The following is a 24,839-nucleotide window of genomic DNA, read 5'->3' on the forward strand; positions in this document are numbered from 1 at the left end:
ACCTGAATAATGCACTCCATAACATATCCATAATATAAAACAAGCATTATTAACGTAGTTAAAAAGTTGGAAACTCGTTCATATTTTTATTTATTTCATTCGTTCATTTAATTTATCGTTCCATTAAAAGCTTACATGTTCCTCTTTATAAAACAACATAAAATAATGTTTATTTGTCTATTGAAATGGATGTAATTTCTCCTAACGACCATTAGGTCTACATAAATATTTCCCATCTAAATTTAATTTCTAATTCTGAAAAATAAAATCTATGAAAATTAAATAAAAAAATTTTTTGTATTTTTTAAAATTGATTTTTTTTTTATTATTAATACCAATTAAGTTGTTAATGCAAGCATCAACATGTATCATGTACATATTTAGTGTGAATATGTTCGTGTTTGTAACTACTTATGAATTAAGATCGTAAGTATCGATGTACTTAGCATTTATTGATCAAATTAAATGTTAAAAATTATTTAATGATTCACATTTACTGGGATTTTTTTGTACAAGTTTGGGTTAGATTGATATCGAGGTGGGGTCCAGGGTTGGTGACTTTTTTTTAAGAATTTCAAATTTTTGAGAATTTGAAAAATTTTAAATTTTGAAGAAAAATTGAATTCAAATTTGAGAAATTTTAAATTCAAAATTTCAAAATTTCAAATTTCAAAGTCTTGAAATTTGAAAAATTTTAAATTTTGAAAAAAAAAATTGAATTCAAATTTGAGAAATTTTAAATTCAAAATTTCAAATTTCAAATTCAAAAATTTTAATTTAAAATCTCTCAAATTTCAAAATTTAATTTTTGAAATCTTTGAATTTGAATTTAAATGAAATTTAAAATTTTTAAATTTTTTCAAAATTTCAAAAAAATTTAATTTTAAAACTCAAATCACCAACCCTGAATACCACCAATAACTAAAGAAATTTAACAAAAATCATCGATTAAATTTTTCCTCATAATGAACATTTTCACATTATATTCAATAAATTTCAAAACTTTAATCATCTCTCTTGTTAAGACTCGTTTAGAGGAAATGAGATTTTTTTTTCAATGAAAACATAAAAAATTTTATTACAATTTGGTGAGAATCAGCGGAAATTGTTTAAAAAATTACATTTATATTTATACATGTTTGATTAAATCTTGCGATTCTCGTTAGCTTATCTATAATCTTAGATTTTAATTACTTTATTTTTACGTATGTGCAAAATATTTTTTGTTAAAAAAAAATATTTGGAGAATTTGTCATGTGAAGTTTTTACATGATTATTTTATTTCATTCATTTAAAAGCTTTTATCCGGCTAAGGTTAAAAATTTTATTTAAAAAACTTTTTTATGGATTTATTATTTTACAAGATTTGTTTTGCTATAATTGGATTGTAATTAATGGCTTTGCATGTTGATAGTTGTGGACTTGTTTACTCATATGTAGTTTTCATAAATTACGTTAATTTGACTCATATGAGAAGGAATTTGAAGAATTTGTCACATCCTTGACTTTGAAAAACTCTCAAATTTCATCCTCTCAGATAAAACATTCAATCATCTAGGAAACTAATTTGAATTTTAACGGATTAAATTTGAAAATTTGATCCTCTCAGAATGAATGTTTCATCCAATTTGATCCTCTCAGAAACCAAATTCAGTCTACTCAGATTCAAATTTTCTTCTTTTAAGTTTGAAATTTCAAAATACGTTACAAAAATTGCAATCCAATAAACAAATCTTGTTTTAACTTCCAACAAGCTATGATATATTGAATAATTCTCCCAGATTGTCAACAATCAAGAATTTATTCAACTAAAAATTCTCCCAATCTGATTTAATTCCATAATTTATCCACTCATCGCGTGTTTTTTTAAAATTCCAAATATTTAACTTGCACATTAATTACTAAGTAAATATACATACATCAAGAACGAGTTTTACAGTTTTTTTTATATGCAGCAACACTGCAAAATGATTTCATACTAGAAAAAAAAAATGTTTCGATTTTCTCTTTTTTTGTGTCATTCTCGTCGACACAAACATGAAACATTGTGTTATAAATTTTACTTCCTTAATGTTCATATCCCTTTCTCTTGATTATATTTACAGACATTTCATCGCTAACATTCTCTCTTTTTCACGTTTGCGCCTTATTTGTTTGCTTTTATTCCTTTCTGTCATGAAATCAAATTTGAATTGTGTTTGGTTTCATTTTTATGCAAAAATGGCTTCAAAATCCCCTCATATTCCAATACTCATTTTCAGACTTGAATTGTGTCTTCCTCATCACTATGTGAATTACTTGATCGTCCTTCGGGACTACCTGGATTAAGTGTGGGACTTGGGGATCGTCGTGAATCGTGACTATTACTACTATTTGTGCTGCAATAATTACTTAATGACGTAAGGGAATTTGCTGTAGTTAAATGAGGAAATTGAGCTGCACTAGGTCCAGGAATTGCAAGTGGTGACATACCATGTGCACCTGGATAAATACGATATGGTAGTGGTTTCTGTAAAGCTGCAGCAGCAGCAGCTTGTCGATAATAGAGATCAATCGTGCTTGTTGGATTTCCAGCAGGTACTTGAGGATAAGGCCATCCACCCATATACGGTGTCCGTCCGTAAAGACTCTGAAATGCTGCATAATTTCCTGCTTCTGCTAACAATTCCAACCCCACTGCTGTTTGTCTCTTCCACTTTGTTCTGTAATTAGAATGTGAAAAAAATATGTCATAAATTTCAATTTTTTATTATTCATGCAATTAATGATAAAAATTCATAAATAATTATAGTCTGCTAAATGCTTCCGGTTTCAAGTCAAGTTTGGTTTCTCTTAATGTCTCTCCCCTCCCCTCCTGTACACCACATATCATGTGACCAAAAGACAGAAAAATATTATTTTAAGACAATTGAAACACTGCTGTGCTCGGACAATGAGGAAGGCTCTCATGTGAAAAATGTCTGTAATTATTTATCCAAAAAAAATGCAGTATTTTTGGAACTGAAACGGAAAAGGACTGTTTACTTGAACGTAACGGCGCTGTTCAGTATTGAAATGCAAAAAAGAAATTATGAGCATTTATATATTTGCAGCACACAAGCACCTTCTTTTCAGTTCACATACAACTATAATTTTGATAAAATCGCACAAATTAAAGTTCTTACAAAATGCCTCTATCCGTACGACTGCTGTATCGAGTTGGTAGAAGGGAAGCTTCTGTTGTGTCCACTTTCTCCTTCATACTTCTGTTATGACTAACAGCCCAACATTTATGGGCAATTATTTTTTGTTACTTTAAACTCTTTTTTTTTCATACACGAAAATTATTTTATTTGCAAGTTTCATTCGATGTTAAACGATGCTTTAAGAAATATGAAATTTATTTTGGAATTCTTTTTATTCAGTCCTTGTGGTGAGTTTGGGAATGTTTGTGAGAAATATTGAGGTTATGTGTTAAGATTTGAGAATTGTGACACAGAATTAGACTGAACTTTGAATCATTTGATCTTGACTTAAGAGTCAGTAGACTGTATTTTGTGGGATATGTTGTAAGAAGTGCTGGAATAGGCCTATTATGTAATACATTGTAGATAGCAATAATTTACATTGTCTGTCATGTATTAGAAGTCAACAACTCGTGAAATGAACCTATTGAATGAGACATTATGTTTCAGGTATTAGAACTTGGCAGTTGATTGTCAGCTTAAAGCGAACTCTGAGGAAAATAGTGGATAACAATCAATTTATATAGTTAGTGACTGAATTTAATAATTTGTAATTTCAGAGAAGTATTGAAATTGCTTAGTTTATTCTCAAAGTAACCTCGACGTTCACCTACATAGTAGCACTTAGTCTACCATGACACCATCTACTCTATTTATTGCAGAATATAAGTAAATCAAGTTGTATCTGCTAAAGGAACTCGTGGAAAGCAGTTGTTGATAGAGACAATGTAGTATTTGGTATTGACAATTGGCAAAAGGCAGCAAGCGATAGAATCAATTTCATACGACAACTAAGAGAGGTCATGGATTCCAATTGATCTGTACAGTGAGCAAAGTAAGTATGAATGTCTATTAACCGACTAGTTAGTGTACAAAGCCATCATACTGACGACTACTCCACTACTACAATATTTTTAGGTTAGAATTGTTAAGAACAATTATAATGAAACTGTATACCCTCAAACAATGATCCACTTCTGTCTATCAAAAGTAACAACCAGAAACTTCCATCAAAAAAACTATAGATCCATCAAAAATCATCACAAGGGAGTTTTTCCTCCTCAAACAACCTTTGTTTATGGCACAATAAGAGGCCACTTTATGAATATGGCCAAAAATTGCAAGGCACAACCAAATGGAGATCTGCAAAAATTGCTCACATCAAAACCCCACAATTTTCAATTAAATTGAGATTTTATGCAAAACGATCGGGCATGTAAATTTTTATTTTATATTTTTTTTCTCTGTGCCTGCTTTATATACAGCACACAAAAATATAATTGCATATCATTTATGCCTTTCGAATTGAGCTTTTCCGATGCTCATTTTGATTTAACTTCAAGTTAAATGGAAGCAATAAATGTAATGAGCAGTTTTTTACCATGAATCTCCACATGGCCACTTAATGTTTCGACTTCAACCCCTTTTAACATATTTTCGGTCTGTTTAATGACTATCCATATAAGTTATAGGTTTTTTTTGTGCTTATCATTTATCAGCAAATAGTTTGTTAGAGGTTTAGTAGCCAATATTCCATGCCCATGAAAATATCCTATACGAATAAAGTAAAGGTATAGTAGAAATGGGGGGAAGTAAATTATCACGCAACACAGCAACTATTATGCCTCATTTAGTCAAACTGTTAATGTTTTATGCAATAAAATTACAATTTATTCCGACTAATAATAAGAAATTGGATGGAAATTGCTGTTGGAATTATTTACTTGCGTATAATCGAATAATGATGGGGCTGGTGCTGTTCTGTCCGAATGAGAATCATCTCTAACATTTAATTATGAATTTATCTCATCGCATAAAAAAACATCATATGTCTTTTGGCCAAAAAGGAATCATTTCTACATCTGCATTCTCGAAATATCACCAAACATTTTTTATGATCATTTCAATTCCATTGCTTGCGGAAATAAATTATTTTCATTTCAATTCTCTTATTCTTATTCCATTTTAATTTTTTTTTCTGACATCAACAATCACGCAATTGTAAATTGTGGCAGTGAAATGTGCAATAAATCATTCCTATGCAGTCCGTTTTAGGACGATTAGCTTCGACAATTTGAATACGTGTAGCTTCTTTTGTGTTTGTTAGCGGGAATTTATGGAAGGGTAATGATTTGAGGTTATGTTTGAGTTGCTGGATCTGATTTTTGAACTTGAATACTAATTTTGTCATTTTAACGGATTTTAGAAATTCAAATTTTTAAAATTTCGTTAAGAATTTAAATTTTCAAAAACCGTTAAAACTAATTTGAAGCCTAATTTGAATCCTTAGCAGCAATCTGCGCTATATCCAACCCCTAATAGCAATGGCAACTTCCATCCACTCCAATTGCATTTCACATATATGTATCGTTTTAGTTAAAATGTAATAAATTATAAATCACGCTTTGATGCCTCAGAAATATGCAAATTGACTGCACAATGGGTTAAACAGAATGCTTAAAAATGTAAATCGTGCAAAAAGGGGAGGACGAGACGAGAGCAGAGCGTAATGGGAAACTATGAGAAGTAAAATGTCTCGTCGTTGTCGCATTTTGTCGCTTATGAAAATTGCTATTTATAATATTAAAAGTATACAATCACGTACCCGTGGCAGCGGCCATAAGTGAATAATTTTCATTCTTTTCATAAAGGCATAAAAAGAAGAGAAGTCAAAGCTAGTTAATGAGTGTAATATCTCATTTTTCTAAAACGTTAAATACATTTTGCCTGCCTGCATTCATGAATGAATTCTCATTTCATTTTCTATAACAGGCCCCAACCTTCCATTTCCATACAAATTCATTCTGTTTTGCGGTTCCGATAGATAATTAGTAAGTTGAGATTTATTGAATGAAACATTCTTTTTTTATATTATATTTGTGAAAGAGAATGAAAAAAAAAATGCTGAGTTGTGGTCTGTCGGCATTAACAAGAAGGCAGAGACTGTGTCTTGTATAGATTTTGCTACATCTCTTACGCATCTCTTTTCTCTTTTTATTTCACATTCTTCTTAACACTTATGGCGCCTGGCGTAACATTTTGTTATCGTATCTTATAGACCTGTCAATTTTTTAAATACTAGTTAGCAGGAAATCTTCATTTCTACTTCATTTAATGTCTTGTGCAATTTTTATTTTCTCTCTCTTTAACATTTCATTATGGGATTTGCTGGGTGTAGAGAGTATAATTAGTGTCTATGTCAGTTAAAGGTAAGAATAGGGGACGAACTTAAATAATTAACGAAGCTAATTTTATGAAAGATTTTATTTGAATTTAGAAATTTCAGATTTTAGATAAAATTCCGGAGTTTTTTTAGGTGCCAATATGTTCCTACTGTCTGACTTTGTATGATTTGACTTTAGTTTATCTAAGATTAATTTCATTTATTCTTTCAGAGATGACTTTACTTCATTGAAATGAGATTAAGCTGAGATGGCTGAACTAAACTCGAGCCGAGATGACTTAACTGAGCTCAACCTAAGATGACTTAACTGAGCTCGACCCAAGATGACTCAATTGAGCTCGACCCAAGATGACTTAATTCAGCTCGACCCAAGATGACTTAACTGAGCTCGAACAAATGATGAAGCTTAATGACATAACTGAACTCGTTCCAAGATGATATGACTGATGACTTAATCAAGCTCGACTCAAGGTGAGCTTAACTGAGACCACCAAACGCTTCGTTTACGTCAACTCAACGAGATCATTAAAATCCAAATCGTCTAATCCTAGAAACTTCAAACAATCCATCAAAACTCAAACAATATTGATTCAATTAAACTCATCAAATCTTTTATTTCCAGCAGCAATTTAAAGAAATAAAAACAATTTTCTCAAGAAAAAAATTCAATCAAAAACAAAGACAAGAGGAACTGATTCATTCCCCCTCAAGGAACGAACAATAAAAAATATAAACACAAATCAGTCTGAAATAAATGAAATTCCTTCAATTTCTCATTTCTGATTTATCTGCTTCTCTTCTTCATTTCATATATAATTTAATTCAGTTGTAAAAGTCATTCGTTTAAAAAGCTTAATTTCAATTGTAATTGATGAGTGTTTCTCCCTTCTTCTTGTCTTGCCAGCAACGACTGTCTAATAAACAACATCATCAGTGATTTTTCAAAAGTTTACTTACTACTTAGTTAAATTATTAGCATCACTATTTCATTGTTTGAGCAATAAGCTCTAAATAAACACCGCTAAATGATCCCTATACGCCTATGATGAATATTTCATGTTCATTGCCGTCAATTTTTCATGTTGATTCATAATTTCTTTCTATTGCGGTAGACTGTCGATATGAATTGGGGTTCTCATGTTTCGGCCTTAGAGGATCGAATCTGCTCGATCAAAAGAGGGAAAACTCTGATTGAATTTTGCTCGACCCGAGAGGATCGAACTTTGCTCGAACCGAGAGGATCGAACTTTGCTCGACCCGAGGGGATCAAACCTTGCTCGACCTGAGAGGATCGAACTTTGCTCGACCCGAGATGATCGAACTTTGCTCGAACCGAACAGATTGAATTTCTTTCAACCCGACAAAGCATTCCTGACCATTTGAAACCCCTAAAAATATCAAGCAACCATCGCCAATGCCTCTAATTGTTTATTAGTTGCCTATTTTCTACAATAATATTTTTAGACGACTCTTTAAACATCACGTATTACGAAATTGCTGGATCATTATAGTCAATGATGCGTTAAGTGTTTTTCATTTCATTCTCGTTTCTTTTCATAGGCACTCACATACAATTCGGGGGGCTCAGGCGTGTTTAAATAAAAAAATTTCATATACAAATATTTGAACGCCTCTTTGGATTGTATTAAAATACTCTTTTTTTGGTTATGGTCATAAAGCAATTTGGTTGATTTGATGGTAGGCGTTAAAAATTATTTACATAAAAGAAACCAAACGACTATGATGAAGGGCGAATCAACGATTGCTAATGAATGGAAAATTATCCATGTTTACATATTCTTACCTTCGATTTTGATACCACGTTTTGACTTGTGTATCGGTTAATCCTAACTTATTTGCTAGTTCCATTCGATCCTGTACACTTAGATATTTCTGACGCTCAAATGTCTTTTCTAATGTTTGTAGTTGATGATCTGTAAATGCTGTCCTTGCCTTTCTCTGCTTTTTACTCAATGATGAACCATTCAAGTCATTTGGATTACGTCCTTCGTCATCCTTGTCACCTGCACGTACACAAATGGAAATTTATTTTATTATTATTATGAGTTATTAAATAAAAAATGAGATTTTGTTTGTTGTGAATGCATGAGGTAATTTTTATGTTAGAATTATGATTATCTTTAGGGTGACCACTACCGGAAAATGGACTAAAAATGGAAATTAAATATGAGTAAATGAAATATGAACTTAAACACTTTTTTATCGCTTTTTCTTATTACACTGAGAGAATTTTGTGTTGTTTAGATGGAATGTGGCTTATTTTTGTGAATTTGAAATGAATTCTTGATTCTGAGTTAATTAAACTAGACAACAAGTTAAAAATCCGTCAAATCAAGATTTAATTGAATAACTTTGAATTTGTTTACATTCAGGGTAAAATCAACCACAATTAGTAAATAAATTAGAAATTTTCGAAAATTCAAATCGAAAATGACCGTTAGAATCAAAAAGTAGTCAAAATTGATCTGATTGTTTAAATTTTCCCACAAATTTCAAGAAATCGACATGATTTCATAATAAATATAAATCTAGGCTTAATATTGCCCACCAATAAAATGTTCCTTTGCGTGTCTGACTTTAAGTCATGCTGTTAAACATTAAATTTCATGAAAACATGTTTTCATTTTATTTCACATTCACATAGAAATAAAAAAAGAACTAAATTCGGAAGGGAGTCAAGCGAACTTGAGAATTTTTTGAGTGACATTTGAACAAAATCGTCGTGAGTCGTGAAAAAACAGAATAAATACACACAAAAAATGAGCACCAAAAAATAATCCACCCAGGTAAGCACATAAATGTTAAAAATTAAGAATTATTTAGTGAAACAGTTAATCAGAATAATGAATTTAATATAAATAGCACCTTGAATGGCTGGGGGATTTTTGTGTAGTGTTTAATATATTGGAAGTAATAGGCAATAAAAATGAGAAAAACACATTAAAACGCCTTTCAGGAAAGTTTACGCTCAAGTTGCCACCATAGTGAGATTACGAGTCATTGCAAGTTACCTTACATTACCACTTTACATATATATAAAATAAAAAAAAATATACGTAAACCAGAAAAATTAAGAGATTGTTATCAGCTATTAGTTCCCTTGTGTTTTTCTTCTCTTTTTCGTTCTTTCTTCTCCGTTAAGCTCAAACAGTTGGTGTTGTGAGGCAAGCTGAATTTGACTTTGCAACTGTAGGGCATTAGCGCATTTTATTTACATAGTTTGGGACATTTCAAATTTTAACGGTTTTCAAAAATTCAAATTTTATGAATTTCAACAGATTCTAAATTTTTTAAAACGGTTAAAATTTGAATTTTTGAAAATCGTTGAAATTTGACATTTTGAATTCCAACAAAATTTGAAATTTTGAAAACCGGTGAAATTTGAATTTTTGAAACCCGTTAAATTTTAAAATTCTTTAAAGCTCAAAAGTGACATAATTTTTCACTTTTCCCTAATTTTCATTCTTAAAAGGCTGCATGAAAATTAAATGAATGAAATAAAGAGAAATGTGATGGTTATGTTAGATTAAATACGTGTATAATCACTTCTTAATGCTTCAAAACCGAAAATGCCTATTAATTTAATTTTTTTCTTCGAATTGAATTGTAAATTAAAAGACGAAAATTTTTCATACTCAACTAAGCCACAAGAGAATTAATAATTAAGATGCCCAAAACTATAATTGCTCATGAGTTTTACAAAGAATTTCTTAAGAATGGAAAATTTATTGCTATTTACATTTTTTTCATTACTTTTGTACAAGGAAGATACTAAAAGTCCAATTAGAGACACTTTAATAAATTACTTGAACTTCTACGTAACACAACCGGAAACAATTATCATAAAAATGATCTGCAAGAATTTAATTCTATCCATCCATCCAATTATTTATATTTTTTTATATTTTATTCTGTGTTTGTGAAACTTCTTGAGGTGGAAAACGTCAGTTTAGTTACAATATGAATATGTAATGTACACATGAATGTGCACATTTTTCAAGCTTTTAAATTGTGATGAAATGAAAATTTGAGAGATTTATGTCACTAATGTACATTTTTATCTTCATTAACTCTGTTAAATGGTTTAATTAATTTATTTTATGTGATTTTTTATAATGTTTATTCCTTAAACTGGGAATTTTTGGTGAATATTTTGGTTATTTTAGCAGTCTGGTATAATAAAGTTGTTGGATTTACTTTAAAATAATTTAAATCCATTCTCAACAGTTTTTTTGAATTTATATTCATAAATTTATTAAAATTTTGACAAGTTAGGAGAGAAGTTGGCTACAAATTGAATTTACGTTCAAAAATTAAACCGTTTTCAAAATTTTGAAAATTTAAAGGTTTTCAAAAATTTGAAAACATCCTTTTGTCATTCATTAACCTCCAAATTAATTAAATTTATTCAATAATATATTTTTAAATAATTCAACTGAACATGTGAAGTCAGGTGAGAAAATTTGCAACTTAATTACAATTTAATTACAAATTTGTAGCATTATCTGTGCAATTATTTTGCTATTAATCTGTTCCAATGATTTCAAATACTCATTGATATATTTTTAATTTATCATTGAATACAAATGTGTAAACCAACAAAACTTTTTATTTAAATAAATTAAAATTCGAAAATAAAGCACGAGGAACTGGAATTTTAAAATTTATTTTTGTATAGCTTTAATGTGAAATTAATATATTGTAATTAACATATTGAGATAAAAAATTACTTTGCTGCTGTTTAAAGGCAAATGAATGAGTGATTTTGCTTCTGTTTAATTAATGTCGTTAATTAATTCATAAGCTTGACTTAAAATTAATTCAAAGTAGTGTCTAACTGCACAAATGAATGTTATAAATCAAATTTAATATAGATTAATTCAATTCTTAAAATTCTTTAGTTTATTTTACTTCCTTCATTAAGATTTTTGGCGCGTTTCAACAATGTGTGTTATAAAGTTCAAGATTTATTGGGTCTATAAAGGCAGTTCCTGTTGACGAAACTGTACATAAGCCAATTTTTCTCCATTTGTTCTACATTTCCAAAAGTAAAGTTTTAATCATGAAAATTATCAAATATTACAGTACATCAATAGCTCTTTAAAATCCACACAGATGACAATCACTCATCGCCAACAGTGGTTTTTGTCGAATAATTGCAAAGTGGCTTATTAATGATCATTTGAAATGAATGTAGCTTCCACTTTTGGTCAAATTCATTATGGCAATAGAAGCTAATGATATGAAATTAACTTTTACTTTAATAAATAGTACAGTTAATTTATAAATTATTGTTTGAATAAGGCAGAAATGGATCGTGAAATGTTTTGATGGGTAATTGAGGGAAGTTTTGATGGAAAAATTGACGATTTATGTTGCAAATTGTCTTGATTTGAAGGAATTTTGAGTAAACTCTAGTGTGAAGGCAACTTAACTTGATGATTTTGTGAAGCTGTCTTAATACGAAGCTATAGTGTGAAGTTGCCTTAATCAGAAGCTATAGTTTGAAGAATCCCTAATCTAAAGGCACAGTGTGAAGACACCTTAACTTGAAACCAAAGTGTGGAGACACCTTAACCTCAAAAGTAAAGTGCAAAGGCACCTTAGCCTAAAAAGTAAAGTGTGAATCTACCTTAACCTAAAAGTAAAGTAAGAAGACACCTTAACCTCAAAGTAAAGTGTGAATGCACCTTTACATGAACTGACCTCATTGTGTTCCCATTAAATCCCCATTAAATCTTACAAGCTCAATTTGCACATAGTAAACCTTATTTCATGTCTAAATCTTATAAATCTCAATCCAATTAAAATAAAAACATCCACTGTGATTACAAGTAAACACAGTCTAGAATACAATGGCTTATCATCAAGCCGGAATCTACAAACATTCCACTATCATAAAATCATAAATCATTAAATCATAAATTCACATACTCATTAAAAAAAGTTCTCTCTCTTTAGTTCCCTTAATCTAGTTTTTTTCATAATAATCTTGATCATCATCAATAATTAATTAATTCAGAATTGCACATTTCAATCTCTGCTTACTTTTTCTACCATTTAACATGAACCGCATTATAAACAATTTTTTTTTTGCAGAAGTAAAGAAAGAAAGAAGCTCAAAGATAATTAATTCATTATTCAACAGCAATAAAAAAAAGTGCATTATTGCGATGATTGAAACTATTTTTAATACTTGCTATGCAACATAAAGAGAAATAACACGAAATGAGGTAAATGAATAACTAACAAGACGGAGTGAGAAAGGCAGACAAAATGAGTGAGTAAAATGGAAACAATGCTTTTGCTGCATTAAATGCCATTAAACACGTTAAATGAGTGAGTCTACAATACATTGCGGTTTTTAATTTTTATGATGAATTAAATAGTTTTGTTATATATAGTCTGCGTTTTGGATCATAGACGAATGTAAGTGAATTAATTTATACAGAATTAAATTAAAGTGCATTTAATAGGGAAGTATTTTTTTCTTTTTCATAATGCAGAATGTATGTATTGTTTTTGAATGGTTAGGTAAACTTATTAATGATTTAATTTACGAATTCTTTTAAAGGAATTCGAGATTTTCTTACGTTTGGATTGCTTTAGAATTCCGTAACTTAAATTAGTAATATTGCAAATAGTTTAAATGTAGGAAATGAACGGAAAATTAGATTTCAAATTTTTAATAATCTTGGATAAGGTTCAAGTCCTTAAGAGAGAGAAATAGTAAATTTTATGATATAGACGTTATAATTAATTTTTTTTAAAACTTTTTCTAAATTCTATTTATTTAAGTGTGATTTTATTTAAACTGAATTTATCAAATGAAATGAAATTCCAGTAATTTGAAAATTTTTCTTCTCAATCAAAGGTTCAAATCCTATAAAATTCTTAATTTATCTTTAATTTCCATAGCATTCCTTTTTTAAAAGTTCAAAAAGAGACCTTAATTTAAAATAATTTCCAACATTTACTTTTTTTTTTAATTTTATTCAATGCGTGCATGCATTAATACCGCAAAACCTACACGTATGTGCACATATATGTAATAATAACGCATTAAACCTCATAAATGTTATAAATTGGTCATTTAACTTTCCTCATTTCTTATAATAAAAACCTTTTCTCTGATGTGCCATTTGACCGTTTATCAAAAACAGACTGAGGCTAAGAATGAGGGAGCCTCGCATAGCCTTTCGTGACAATAAACAGCAAAATTATAAATAAGGCCAGTAATTCTCCTTACAATGTAGTTTTATGATCCACTTTTACCGCTATTACCAATTTTTATTTCATTCAATGCAAAATAATTGTTTCGCATCTGCTTCCTCAATTTTGTTCGAATATAAAATAAAAAATGTACAAAAACAAAAAATGCCTTAATTAATGGGAAACTAAAAGTGTATCAAAATAATGCAGAAAAATGAAATTGATGTTGCATGTTATGTCATGAAGCTAATAAAACAACAATAAAAAAATTGGTGTGTTGCGAAAGATTGAATGAATTGGGTCTAAAGTGCATTTTTTAATGGATCATGACTGAAATTATAAATTTTTTAATTTTTAACGGATTTTTAGAGTTTGAAAATTTGTTTTTGTTCTTTCAGAGTTATAACGATCTTTTAAAATTCAAATTGTACTGAAATTTCGAAATAACGGATTTTTAATATTCAAATTTGAAGATAAACAAATTTTGAATTTTTTTGTAACAGTTATGTCAAAAAACTTGAAATTTTGAATTGTCAATTAAAGCGATTCAAGGCACGTTCCAAAGTGACTCAAATCAAGCACTTGACAGCTATAATCCACCTTTCTCTCACATATGCGAGATAATTTACTGTTATCATAAATAATCAATATAATGCGATGTTATTATTATTTTTATTATTTGCTTTAAATTATACAAATTAGCTTTCAATTATTGTGACATTTTTTTCTCTACTCTTTATGTCCCTCATTTATTTTCAGCATGTCTATCAAATCCTCTCTCGATTGTGTTATTTTAGATTATGATAATTTTTTATTATGTTTATTTTGCTGATCTCATTAAGTCACACGGATTTCATAGTGTGAAATTTAGTTTATTGGTCAATTTTATTAGCTCGAAATGGAAATATTTATTTTTTTAGGATTACTAATATTTTTTTTATGTGGCAAATGCTTTTATAAAATCGTTGATAAGAAATTAGCTGTGGAATGTGACAAAACCACAGATTTGTGAATCACGTTTAAATGGATCGATGATTTACAGTTTTGATGATAATATGCATATGAGATAGGGATGAATACATTGTGATGCTTGTTATGAGTATTGATTCTGATGTGATTTTATGAAAAATTTCAATTTTGAGGTTAGAAAAATTTAAAAATCTTTAAATTATCAATAAATCTAACTTTACCCCAATTTTATTTGAGTTTTACCTAATTGCAATGGTAAAACCCACTAAAAACATAAATGCAGCTAAATCCTAACCTAAAAATTCCAAATTTGCAACCATTTAAATTAAACAACAACAAAACATTTCAATTAACCTTAAAATCTCAATTCCTAAATCAGATTAATTCAATTTACACAAAACTAATCTTATCATCAATAACTGATTCAATTATTTAATAGTTTTAAATTGAAAAATTAGAGCATCAATTAAGCAGAATCAAAAATAAGCAATTTAATTAACTTTCAAAGATTCCGGAATTTTGATAGACTAAATCCCATTCTCATTATCACAATTTACAGATTTGCTGAGTTTAAAGCTTTAAAAACAAAAAGCAAAATTAATTTATTTTATCGATGTTAATCTTAAATGACCCATTGTATGCTTAAATCTCAAATAAAAAATTGCGTTCCAAAAGGTGCGATAATCTTTCTAAAGCGTACTTTTTTCTTATTCATTATTATTCAAGCTCAAAAAGGGGTGGTAAACGCTATTTTGCTACTTTTAAAACTGATAGAATTCACGCTACATGACTTTTAATCCATAATCTTAATGAAAAAATCTCATTAACTCAATCATAAATCAAATCAACTTCATGTGCTGTTGTTCATCTTCGGAAAGCTTTTATTTCTAGAAATGTATGTGCGTGCGAGTGGTCAGAATATGAATATTTATTGGTAATTCTGATTATTATTGCAGTTTTGTGTTCGAGATTGCATAATTTGGTTATTAAAGCTCTTTAGAAACCAGAAATTAACAGATTTTGTTTTATTGGACTCGAAAAATGCTAAAAATTGACAAAATCTAACATAAATCTATCAAAAATTCGAATAACTACTTTAACGGATTTTATAAATTTAAATTCTTCGCCAAAAATTCAAAATGTAAGGAAACAAAATCATTGAAATTTAAATTGCTTCAAAAAGTCACTTTAACTTACAAAAGACAATGTTCAACTGATAATACAAACTTTAAGACATCCTATAGAGCCAATTTGTTATAAATAGCAGCTTAAAGAGTTCTTGAATCCACTTTAAATTAATATTTTTAATCTCAAAAGAAAACACAACTGAATGAACTGAAGTTGACTGCAGAACAATATTCAAAATAATTCAAAATTAATTTGACAGTTGATAATTTAATTTGAATAAAAATTCCCATTTTTTTCATCGCTGACCGCCCAATATACATTAAGATTCTCCTTATTGTCTACGTATTAATCTCGTATGATAATTAAGCATTTCTGGCTTCATTTTAATTTGAAATTATTCACCCATTAAATTATAACACGTATACATTACAGCTGTATAAATTTTAATTTTTATTGAATGTATGTATATCTAATCGGTCAGTAATAAATTGTTATAGCTTTATGAATAAATTAGAGCTCCACGCTCATTTCTCCTTGCCACAGCTTAAGTAAATAAATTACTTCCATAATGAATTTTGATGTGATTTAGTAACAAAAATTGGGCCACAAAAAAGCAACATTAAAGGTTAGCCGACGGCCATTACTTACTTGAATCGCAATCACTGTCATCATCATGTTCAGGTATTGAGTTGAGGAATAGACTGAGATCTTTAGCTTGCGGACTCGGCGTCCTATCATCATTTGCTGGATTAAATTTACCATTACTGCCGAGTATATCGTGGATCATAAATTTTGATCGTGGGGGTTGATAAGCAGCCATTGATCCACCTTGTGTTTGCCTTAAAATCGTCATTTCAGATACCGAGCTTATTGGATCGGTCGGACGACTCATCAAAAAAAATTGTACAGGAATAAAAAGTTTCAGAAATATTTTTTTACAGTCAGTTGATCTCACGGAATTAAACAATTTTTTATTTTTATGTATTCTTCCTCTTTTGTGTCTACTGACTTAATTCACAATTTTTCTTTTCCACAATCCAGCACATCGTGTGTATGAAACTAAAGAGCTTTTATAATAATTTAATGCTTCTTTGCACCTTCACTCATTCCACAAAACTTCTAACACAATTCTTTATGCTCACACACTCGTAAACACATTAGCATTTATGCTGCTCACTATACTTTTTTTTTGTATGTTAATTTTCACAATTAATTAATAGCTCTTTACACTGCCGTAACTGCTTGGGTTTTGCTGACTAAATTAGATCAAGTCTGTATGTCTTTATTTATGAATCAATAGCTATCATCAATTAGTGTCAGAATAGACAATTTATACTTGACACCTTATTTTCATGTTCGATCGTTTAATTACTCTTGATCCATAAAACTATTTTCACTATATTGTAGCTTAAAAAACTGTTTTGTTGTCTATTATCACTCAATGAGTTTCATTTGTGGCTAATGAATTAATAATTAAATGAGTCAATTAATTACTCATTAAACAGATAACCGTAATCGACTGTTTTGTTTGTTCATCTAATGACTCTTTGCCTACTACGCGCATTTGTTGACGTAAAAAATTCTAGACATTAATATTTATTTTTTTTTAATTTAAAAATACAATATCCACACGACAATAAAGCTAAAAGCGAACTAAACAGTTTGGGGTGATACACAATATTTTTTTTCTTTTCTTTCATAAATGTTGAGTAGTGAGAATGAGTATCAAAAGGAACCAACACAATCACACTTTACACTCACACGAGTGTGTGGAAAAAAAATATTCACAAATACAAAGAAAATGAGATTTTTTCTCGATTTCCACTTTAATTTGTTCGTGTTAAGTACTATTTGACAAGATAAATTGCTTCAAATGGTTATTCTTGCCCTGACTTCCTTTCATCTTGGATTCTGACACAAATATTCACTAAAAACTCAAATTTACAATTTTTTTGAAAATTTCAATGCTTTCTAAGATTTCAAAAAAATTCAAAATTTCAGTTGAGATAATTTCAAATCAAAAATGTCCGTTAAGAAGAAGAATCATTTATCTCAACCAGCACATTCACAACAACAATCAAATCGACGTTGAACGATTGTACAGCATATAAATCCACACATAAAAAAATAAAATAATATAAAATACAGCAAAAGCAGAGAGGAAGAAGAAGAAAAGTGAGATGAATGTGGAATTGAAGGAAAAAAAAGAAACGTTTAACTGTAAAAGAGGCACTTTATTGAATGAGCAAACAAACAAGGAGGAGCTTATGCTCTTTTCCATAATGACTCTTTAACCAATGGAAAAGTGCTATTTTAATATTGAATGAAGAGTGAAAAAAAAAACGAGTTTATTGTCTGGTCTGCAATTTGATACATGTAGATATAGCTTGACTCAAGCTACATGAAAATACATCTATATCGTTTGCAAGCAGAAGAAAAACAAATGAGAGAGAAAAAAATCTGGTAACATATAAAAAAAAAATGCTAAGTGATGTATTTATCAGTTTTTACGAGGATGATGTTGATGAAGTGCTGCTTTTTTTTTGGGGTACAAAAATTTTTATTGATTATTTTTTTTTTCTCTCTATCGTAAAAAGCTTTACTTTTATGTATATGAGCAGCTATTTTTTTGTTTGTTTGCTCATCTAGCCTTTAATGGAATTTTTATGTGAGCCCTTTTTTGTGTGCTGTTTTTGGACATTCTGTTGTAAATGCTTTTACGTTATACTCGATTGTAGGATTCTGTTTTTGGGTATGAAAATTGGATGAGCATATAATGGAATATGAATACAGAAATGGATGCGATGGTAATAAAATATTAGAAATTTTTATTTTTTGAGCTATAGCTGTAAATTTTTATGTATTTTGATGACTAAAGATGATTGGATTGATTCATATTGTTTTTTTGAGATTTTTTTATTACGTGATGCAGCTTTATGAGATAGAAAAAATGTTTGATTATTAAATAGTTTTGTAGCATTTTGAGGAGATTCATCACAGCAATAAATATAATACAAAACTAATCAGCGGCTTTATGCGACTCAAGTTAACTCGATGTCACATAGAATATTAGTCGACTTCGAGCTCTGCTTATTATTGAACGTTATCTTTACAGTTTCAATGTATTTAATTTGGTTCTAGATAAGTTAGGTTTCTACAATACCAAAGAACAAGACGAGAAGTTCAGAATGAAATAGGATTCCTATCAAAGTTTTTCAGCATATAGTCTTTTGCAGTTCAAAATTTTGAACTTAAAAATTGTATTAGATCTGTAATGTCTGAGCTGAGTAGAATATAGAGTGTGGAGCGCTTTTTAAGCGAATCTGTCAGTAGCTAGAGTGAGGCTTATGTAACCGAGTGGCAGGGCAACGGTCCAAAAATCTGTATCACTTCTTTGTGAATACGTGGTTCGATTCCCATCAGAATTCTATCTTTAAACGTTAAATAGAGATATGTCGATATGACAAGGATTCGCGCTCAACGCTCATGTCATTACATTAAGCTTATTATCCTATCAAGCGACGAGCATGCTTTTATGATAGAGAAAAACCACCACGGTACCTAAAACAGTTTATTTGCCTGTTAAAAGGATTAATAGCAGCTTAATATAGTGATTTAAAAAGAGCAACCAACTGACTGCTCGTTCTACTAATTAAATTTAATCTATTCTAATAAATCTTAAAATTTTAGAGACTCAGTCATTTGAAAATCCTAATATATTCTGCAAACTACCCTCATCGCTAATGCACACAATCCTTTCACCATACACAATCTAAAACAGCAATTTAAGTAGCTTACTCATACACAGTCACATACACAACCATATCAAATTTCATCAGTTCTGATAAAAATCTAATTTTAAAATCTGTTCATATATTCATGCGAGCATCCAATACAATAAAAAGTATTTTTCGATGAGTTGAGCATTCGATGAAACTCGAGTCAATCCACAATTTTATGTGAAGAAAAGTAAACGAGAGAGAAAAAAATTTATGTACACACCATTGTTGTGAAAATTGCTGTCGTTTAAATAAAAAATTTTTTTCATCATCTTCGATCATGCGCAGTTCTAGCACTTCCAAATAAAGTATATGAAATTGCTCATTTCATCCATAAACAGGTAGTTTCGCAATATATCGCATAATCGACAAAAGTTTATGTTTAAACATATTTTATATATATTAAAGGAACTCCGATATCATTAGCATGAAATGAAATATTAACAAAAATTTTTTGTTGTCGTTCGCTTATCGCTTATAACGTCTAGCACTTTTGCACGTGTAATATTTTACTTAACCACGACAATAAATGGCTTTTAAGCTAAGCCTTCCGTTTAAGTAAATTGCTGTGAAATGCAAATGAGAAATGAGATGCCAATAAATCATGAGCTGAAATTTTAATTTATTAATTTTAAACATGAGCAGCTTTTGTAACAAAAATTGAACATGATTTTGGAATATTTTTTTGCTGAATGTTGCTATAGCTTGAAAAGCTGTCGTGTTCTGAAAATGAAAAATTGTTCATTAATGATCGCTAAACTACACAAAAAGGACTTGTAAGTTTTCTATGTGATTATATTCTCGAATGAAATAATCGCTTAAGGATTATTAGCTGTAGACTTTGAGGTTGGAATTGAGTTTGGTCGTGTTTATAGTCATTTTGGGTTGTTTTTGATGCTTATGTTATGTGGAATTGAATGTTTTTGAGTCATTAATGATGATTAAGGTTTTACTTTTTCAATTATTGCTGTAATTTTGACGAAATTCAGAAAATTGTAGATGTAAACAAATAAAATCTGAAATTGAATGTAAAATTTGAATTTCGAAAATCCGTTAAATCTTATCAATTAGAAAAGGTGAAGAATTCAAACAAAATGCTCCAAAAACCACAATTTTGAAGCATGAACAGTCATTAGAACCTGAAAATATTCTGAAAAATGCGCTTTATGTCCCTGAAAATCAAGTAAGCAAGTCACCAATTTTCCTTCTTAGCTAAAAAGGAAAGTATTTAACATAACAGTTAACTGTGAATTTTAAGTGTGCTATAGGACGATTTATGTGGTAAATTTTCTGTGTTACCGATAATAATCTAAATTTGCGTTTACATTTTCATGTCGAAATGTGCTTACACGACAAAGCAAAAAGCAGAGGAAAATGAAGGAAAAAGTCAGTGAACGAGCAAGGGCTGTTATTGTGTGTTGGAGAAAAATGAAAATTACAAAACAATTAAAAGTCCTTTTACGTTGTCGCTGTGCTTACAAATTGCATGATAACGCTACTTCCGAATGAATTTGAGTGGTGTAGAGGGTGACTTGGCTTACCCTAAATTGCCATATTTGAGGTATAATTTCAATATATGCGGATGAAAAATACTATGTTTAAGTCACAAATAGTTATTTTTACTTTTTTCTGTTTTCCTTTATTGATTTACTCAATAAATTATTTATTTACACTTTTAACGTCTAAAAACCTTTAATCAAAAAAATTTGAATAGTAAACATAATCGTGTAAAAGCATTTATTTGTTTTTATATGTACTTTAACTTATATTCCATCTATTTACGCCTTAATCTTTTTTTTTTCAATCTTCTTTACAAAATATGCTTGCTACTGTATATTATGCGATGATTTATGGATTAAAATTTAAAATTTATTGCCACAATTTTTTATTTTCATTTGTTTTAAAACGTTTTTAAGAAATTTTCAAAAAAATATAATTTAACGAACTTTTTAGATTTGAAAAGTTTTTTAACGAATAAGTACGATTCTGCGGTAACGTTCTTGAGCTTTTTACGTACGTAAAATAAATACGTAAGCTTTTTACGTACGTAAAAACTATACGTAAACGTATACGTGAGCTTTTTACGTGCGTAAACGTATACATAAGTCATTTTACGTACGTAAACATATACGTTAATAATTTTACGTACATAAACAAATACGTAAGCTTTTTTACGTACGTAAACGTACACGTAAGCTTTTTTACGTAACCTACAATAAAAATCCAATTTAAAAAAATTAAAATGAAAATTTCTCATTTAAAATGCTTTTTTTCATAAAACTTTTGAACTTTTTTAAAATTCTCATTCATTTAATTCTAAAATTCATTCCATTTAAAAATCTTTCTTATATCAAAAATGAGCATTTATCAGGTATAAGACAGTAGCATATTCTCTTAAAGTATCAATATTCATTGTAACATAAATTAATTAAGTTATAGCCAATAAAAAATAAGAACTAGGAAAATATATATAAAAATTATTTTATAATCACAAGAGATTTTAACTTATTTTCAAACTTGGATTGTATCTTCATTATCACTTTGGGAATTATCGGATCGTCCTTCAGGACTTCCGGGATTTAGTGTGGGGCTCGGGGATCGTCTTGGTGGTGACTCTGGTCCATTACTACTATTATTATTATTTTCTTTACTATTATTATTGTTATTGTTACTATAATAATTACTTAAAGTCGATAAGGAATTTGAAGCTGTTAGATGAGGAAATTGAGCTGCACTGGGTCCAGGAATTGCTAATGGTGACAAACCAGGTGCACCTGGATAGATACGATATGGTAGTGGTTTCTGTAAAGCTGCAGCAGCAGCAGCTTGTCGATAATAGAGATCAACTGTACTCGTTGGATTTCCAGAAGGTACTTGAGGATAAGGCCATCCGCCAATGTATGGTGGACCACCATAGAGTCTCTGAAATGCTGCATAATTTCCTGCTTCCGCTAATAGCTCTAATCCAACTGCTGTTTGTCGTTTCCATTTTGTTCTGTTAATGGAAGAGAAATAAAGGAAAAACATTGATTAGTTCTCATTTGTAAAAACAACCAGGAGGCATTGAACGTAAATAAAAATAGAACTTGATATGTGTTATGCAGCATAAAACAAATAAGTAGCTAGTAAATCACGTAGAAAATTGCTTTTTCTTAAAATCATTTTCTTCAAATAAATAAATAAAAAAATCGATTCTTTTGTAATTTTTTACGCTTTTATACAGAAAAATCAATATTTAAATAAACTTCTTTCCCAATATTCATCCACAACATGAAATAGCTGAGCCTACAAACAAAGGAATTTCACAGTTTAAGTGAACCTTATTTGCTTTTAATTCTCTTTTTTTGGATGATGAGAAAAAATTGAAAAAATAGAATTTATGGGCGGTAAAAGCACATTAAAACAAAGCATTTAAAGATAAATTCGTGCGAATCAAATTCTTGTTTTTTATTTTCTTAACTTATCCGCTTACTTATTTGTTATTTGCTGGATTTGAAGGCAGAGTTGGAGAATTTTGTTTTGAATTTTTGTCACCTCGAGAGTTTGGTTACGAAATTTTCACTTGATTTATGCCTCAATATGCATTTAAATACATTATTTCAGTTGAAAAAGAGTGAGCAAACAGAAAAATGTCAAAATTTTCAGTTCTAAACCCTTCAAAATGTTTAAAAATTCATATTTTAGTTTTTCAAAATGGCGGATTTTTAAATTCGTTTTTCCAACTCTGCAAATCCACGCACATTAAGTTTTCTTCCATTAAAACTCAACATTTACATACCTTCGATTCTGATACCACGTTTTCACTTGCGTATCACTTAATCCTAATTTATTAGCTAGCTCCATTCGATCCTGTACACTGAGATATTTCTGGCGCTCAAATGATTTCTCTAAAGTCTGTAGTTGATGATCTGTAAATGCTGTTCTTGCTTTCCTTTGCTTCTTACTGAGACCAGATGTTAAACCATTTTTGAAATTTCCATCGTCGTCTTTTCCACCTGTAAATAACAATAAACAATAAAGTTAATTAGCTTATTTATCTTAATTAAATTATGCACGATGGAATAAATAATTTTTTTTAAATTTTAATTTTAATTTACTTTCAAATTACTACGGATGTGTGATAGAGATTGTCAAATTTAATTTTTATTTAAATTTCATTTTCCTTTTCGCGTTTAATTAGCGTCCCCTTTTATTGCCATATATACAAACATGAGAACATGTTCATACATAAAATTGCAGAATGAGTTTGTGGGTACTGAAAATTACTTTTGTTTTATTTTGTTCGTTTCGACAACAAAACGCTTCGAATTGTTTTACGCTCAAGAGAACATAGAAATTAAAAGTAATTTGGGCACACTATGAATTTTTCATATTTAACTTAACATGAAACAGTAAAAAATTAAATAGAGATCATTATCAGTTTTTTAGTTCCTTTTTCATTCATTATTCAGACTAATTTTATTGGTAAAAGAACACCTTTGTTGTTGCTTTTTACCTGTGACTGTGGTTGTTGGACTTTAATTAAGCTCGTTTTAGAAATAGAACTAAGTTTGTGAAAAGTTTCGCATCAACAGTATGTTCAGTAACTGTTTTGCATTAATAAAAATTTTCGGATCAATTGTGTATTCAGTAAATAAAATATTTTTCGCATCACTTATGTATTAGCATCCAAAGTTAATTCAGTAACAAAATTTTATTATAAATTACTTCGTGTAAATTTTCGCATCTAAAGTGCATTCAGTAAAATTTTCGCATCCAAAGTGTATTCAGTAAAAAAAAAATTACATCACTTATGTATTTCGCATCCAAAGTGCATTCAGTAAAAAAAATCCGTTCAATATTCCCCTACAAAAAAGACCAACCCATCAATCATCTACAAACATGCTTATTAATCCCCTCATGTCAACAATGCCTTCAAAACTTGTCTTCCTCCCCAACAGATATATAAAATATTTAACAGTTCGTGAAGAACCGAAAAAAAAGACTAAAACTTTTGTTAAGCTGCTTTAAACGCATAGTCAAGTTGATTTTGTAAAATAGAAGTAAAAGATCGTTGAGGGTAGATAAGATAAATAGCAGCGCTGAATGTTAGAAAAAAAATTTCTAATTGTTCTCTTAAAAAAGCTATTAATTTAATTATCATAAATTAGTCTAAAATTATAACTCTTGTATGAAATTATTAGAATTAATAGATGGACTGGACGTTGAGTTTGGCGGGATTTTGAGTGATTTGGGTTTCGGATCTATAGTGCATTCAGTGACAAAATTTTCGCATCACTTCTGGATTCAGCAAGAAAGGCTGCATCAAAAGTGTATTCAAAA

General features: G+C 29.4%; 2 protein-coding genes across 2 annotated transcripts; both read right to left on the bottom strand.

Moving 5' to 3' along the window:
* Positions 1–1,214: 1,214 nt before the first annotated feature.
* LOC139098776 (homeobox protein B-H1-like) lies at positions 1,215–17,351 on the bottom strand. The gene is made up of 3 exons (XM_070651076.1): positions 16,387–17,351; positions 8,213–8,432; positions 1,215–2,702 (listed from the first exon to the last, which is right to left on the bottom strand). Exons 1-3 carry the CDS (start codon positions 16,628–16,630, stop codon positions 2,258–2,260), a joined length of 909 nt encoding a protein of 302 aa, XP_070507177.1. The 5' UTR covers positions 16,631–17,351; the 3' UTR covers positions 1,215–2,257.
* A 4,505-nt stretch (positions 17,352–21,856) lies between these two features.
* Positions 21,857–23,519, bottom strand: B-H2 (homeobox protein BarH2; the record flags this gene model as incomplete). Its single annotated transcript, XM_070651040.1, has 2 exons — positions 21,857–22,512; positions 23,296–23,519. Coding segments are annotated over 2 exons (708 nt in total), but the record flags the coding sequence as incomplete, so codon positions are not given.
* Between the last annotated feature and the right edge of the window lie 1,320 nt (positions 23,520–24,839).

Source organism: Chironomus tepperi, unplaced genomic scaffold, assembly GCF_022539635.2.
Source record: "Chironomus tepperi strain 1889 unplaced genomic scaffold, CSIRO-AGI_Ctep_v1 contig_453, whole genome shotgun sequence".
Taxonomy (NCBI): Eukaryota; Metazoa; Arthropoda; class Insecta; order Diptera; family Chironomidae; genus Chironomus; species Chironomus tepperi.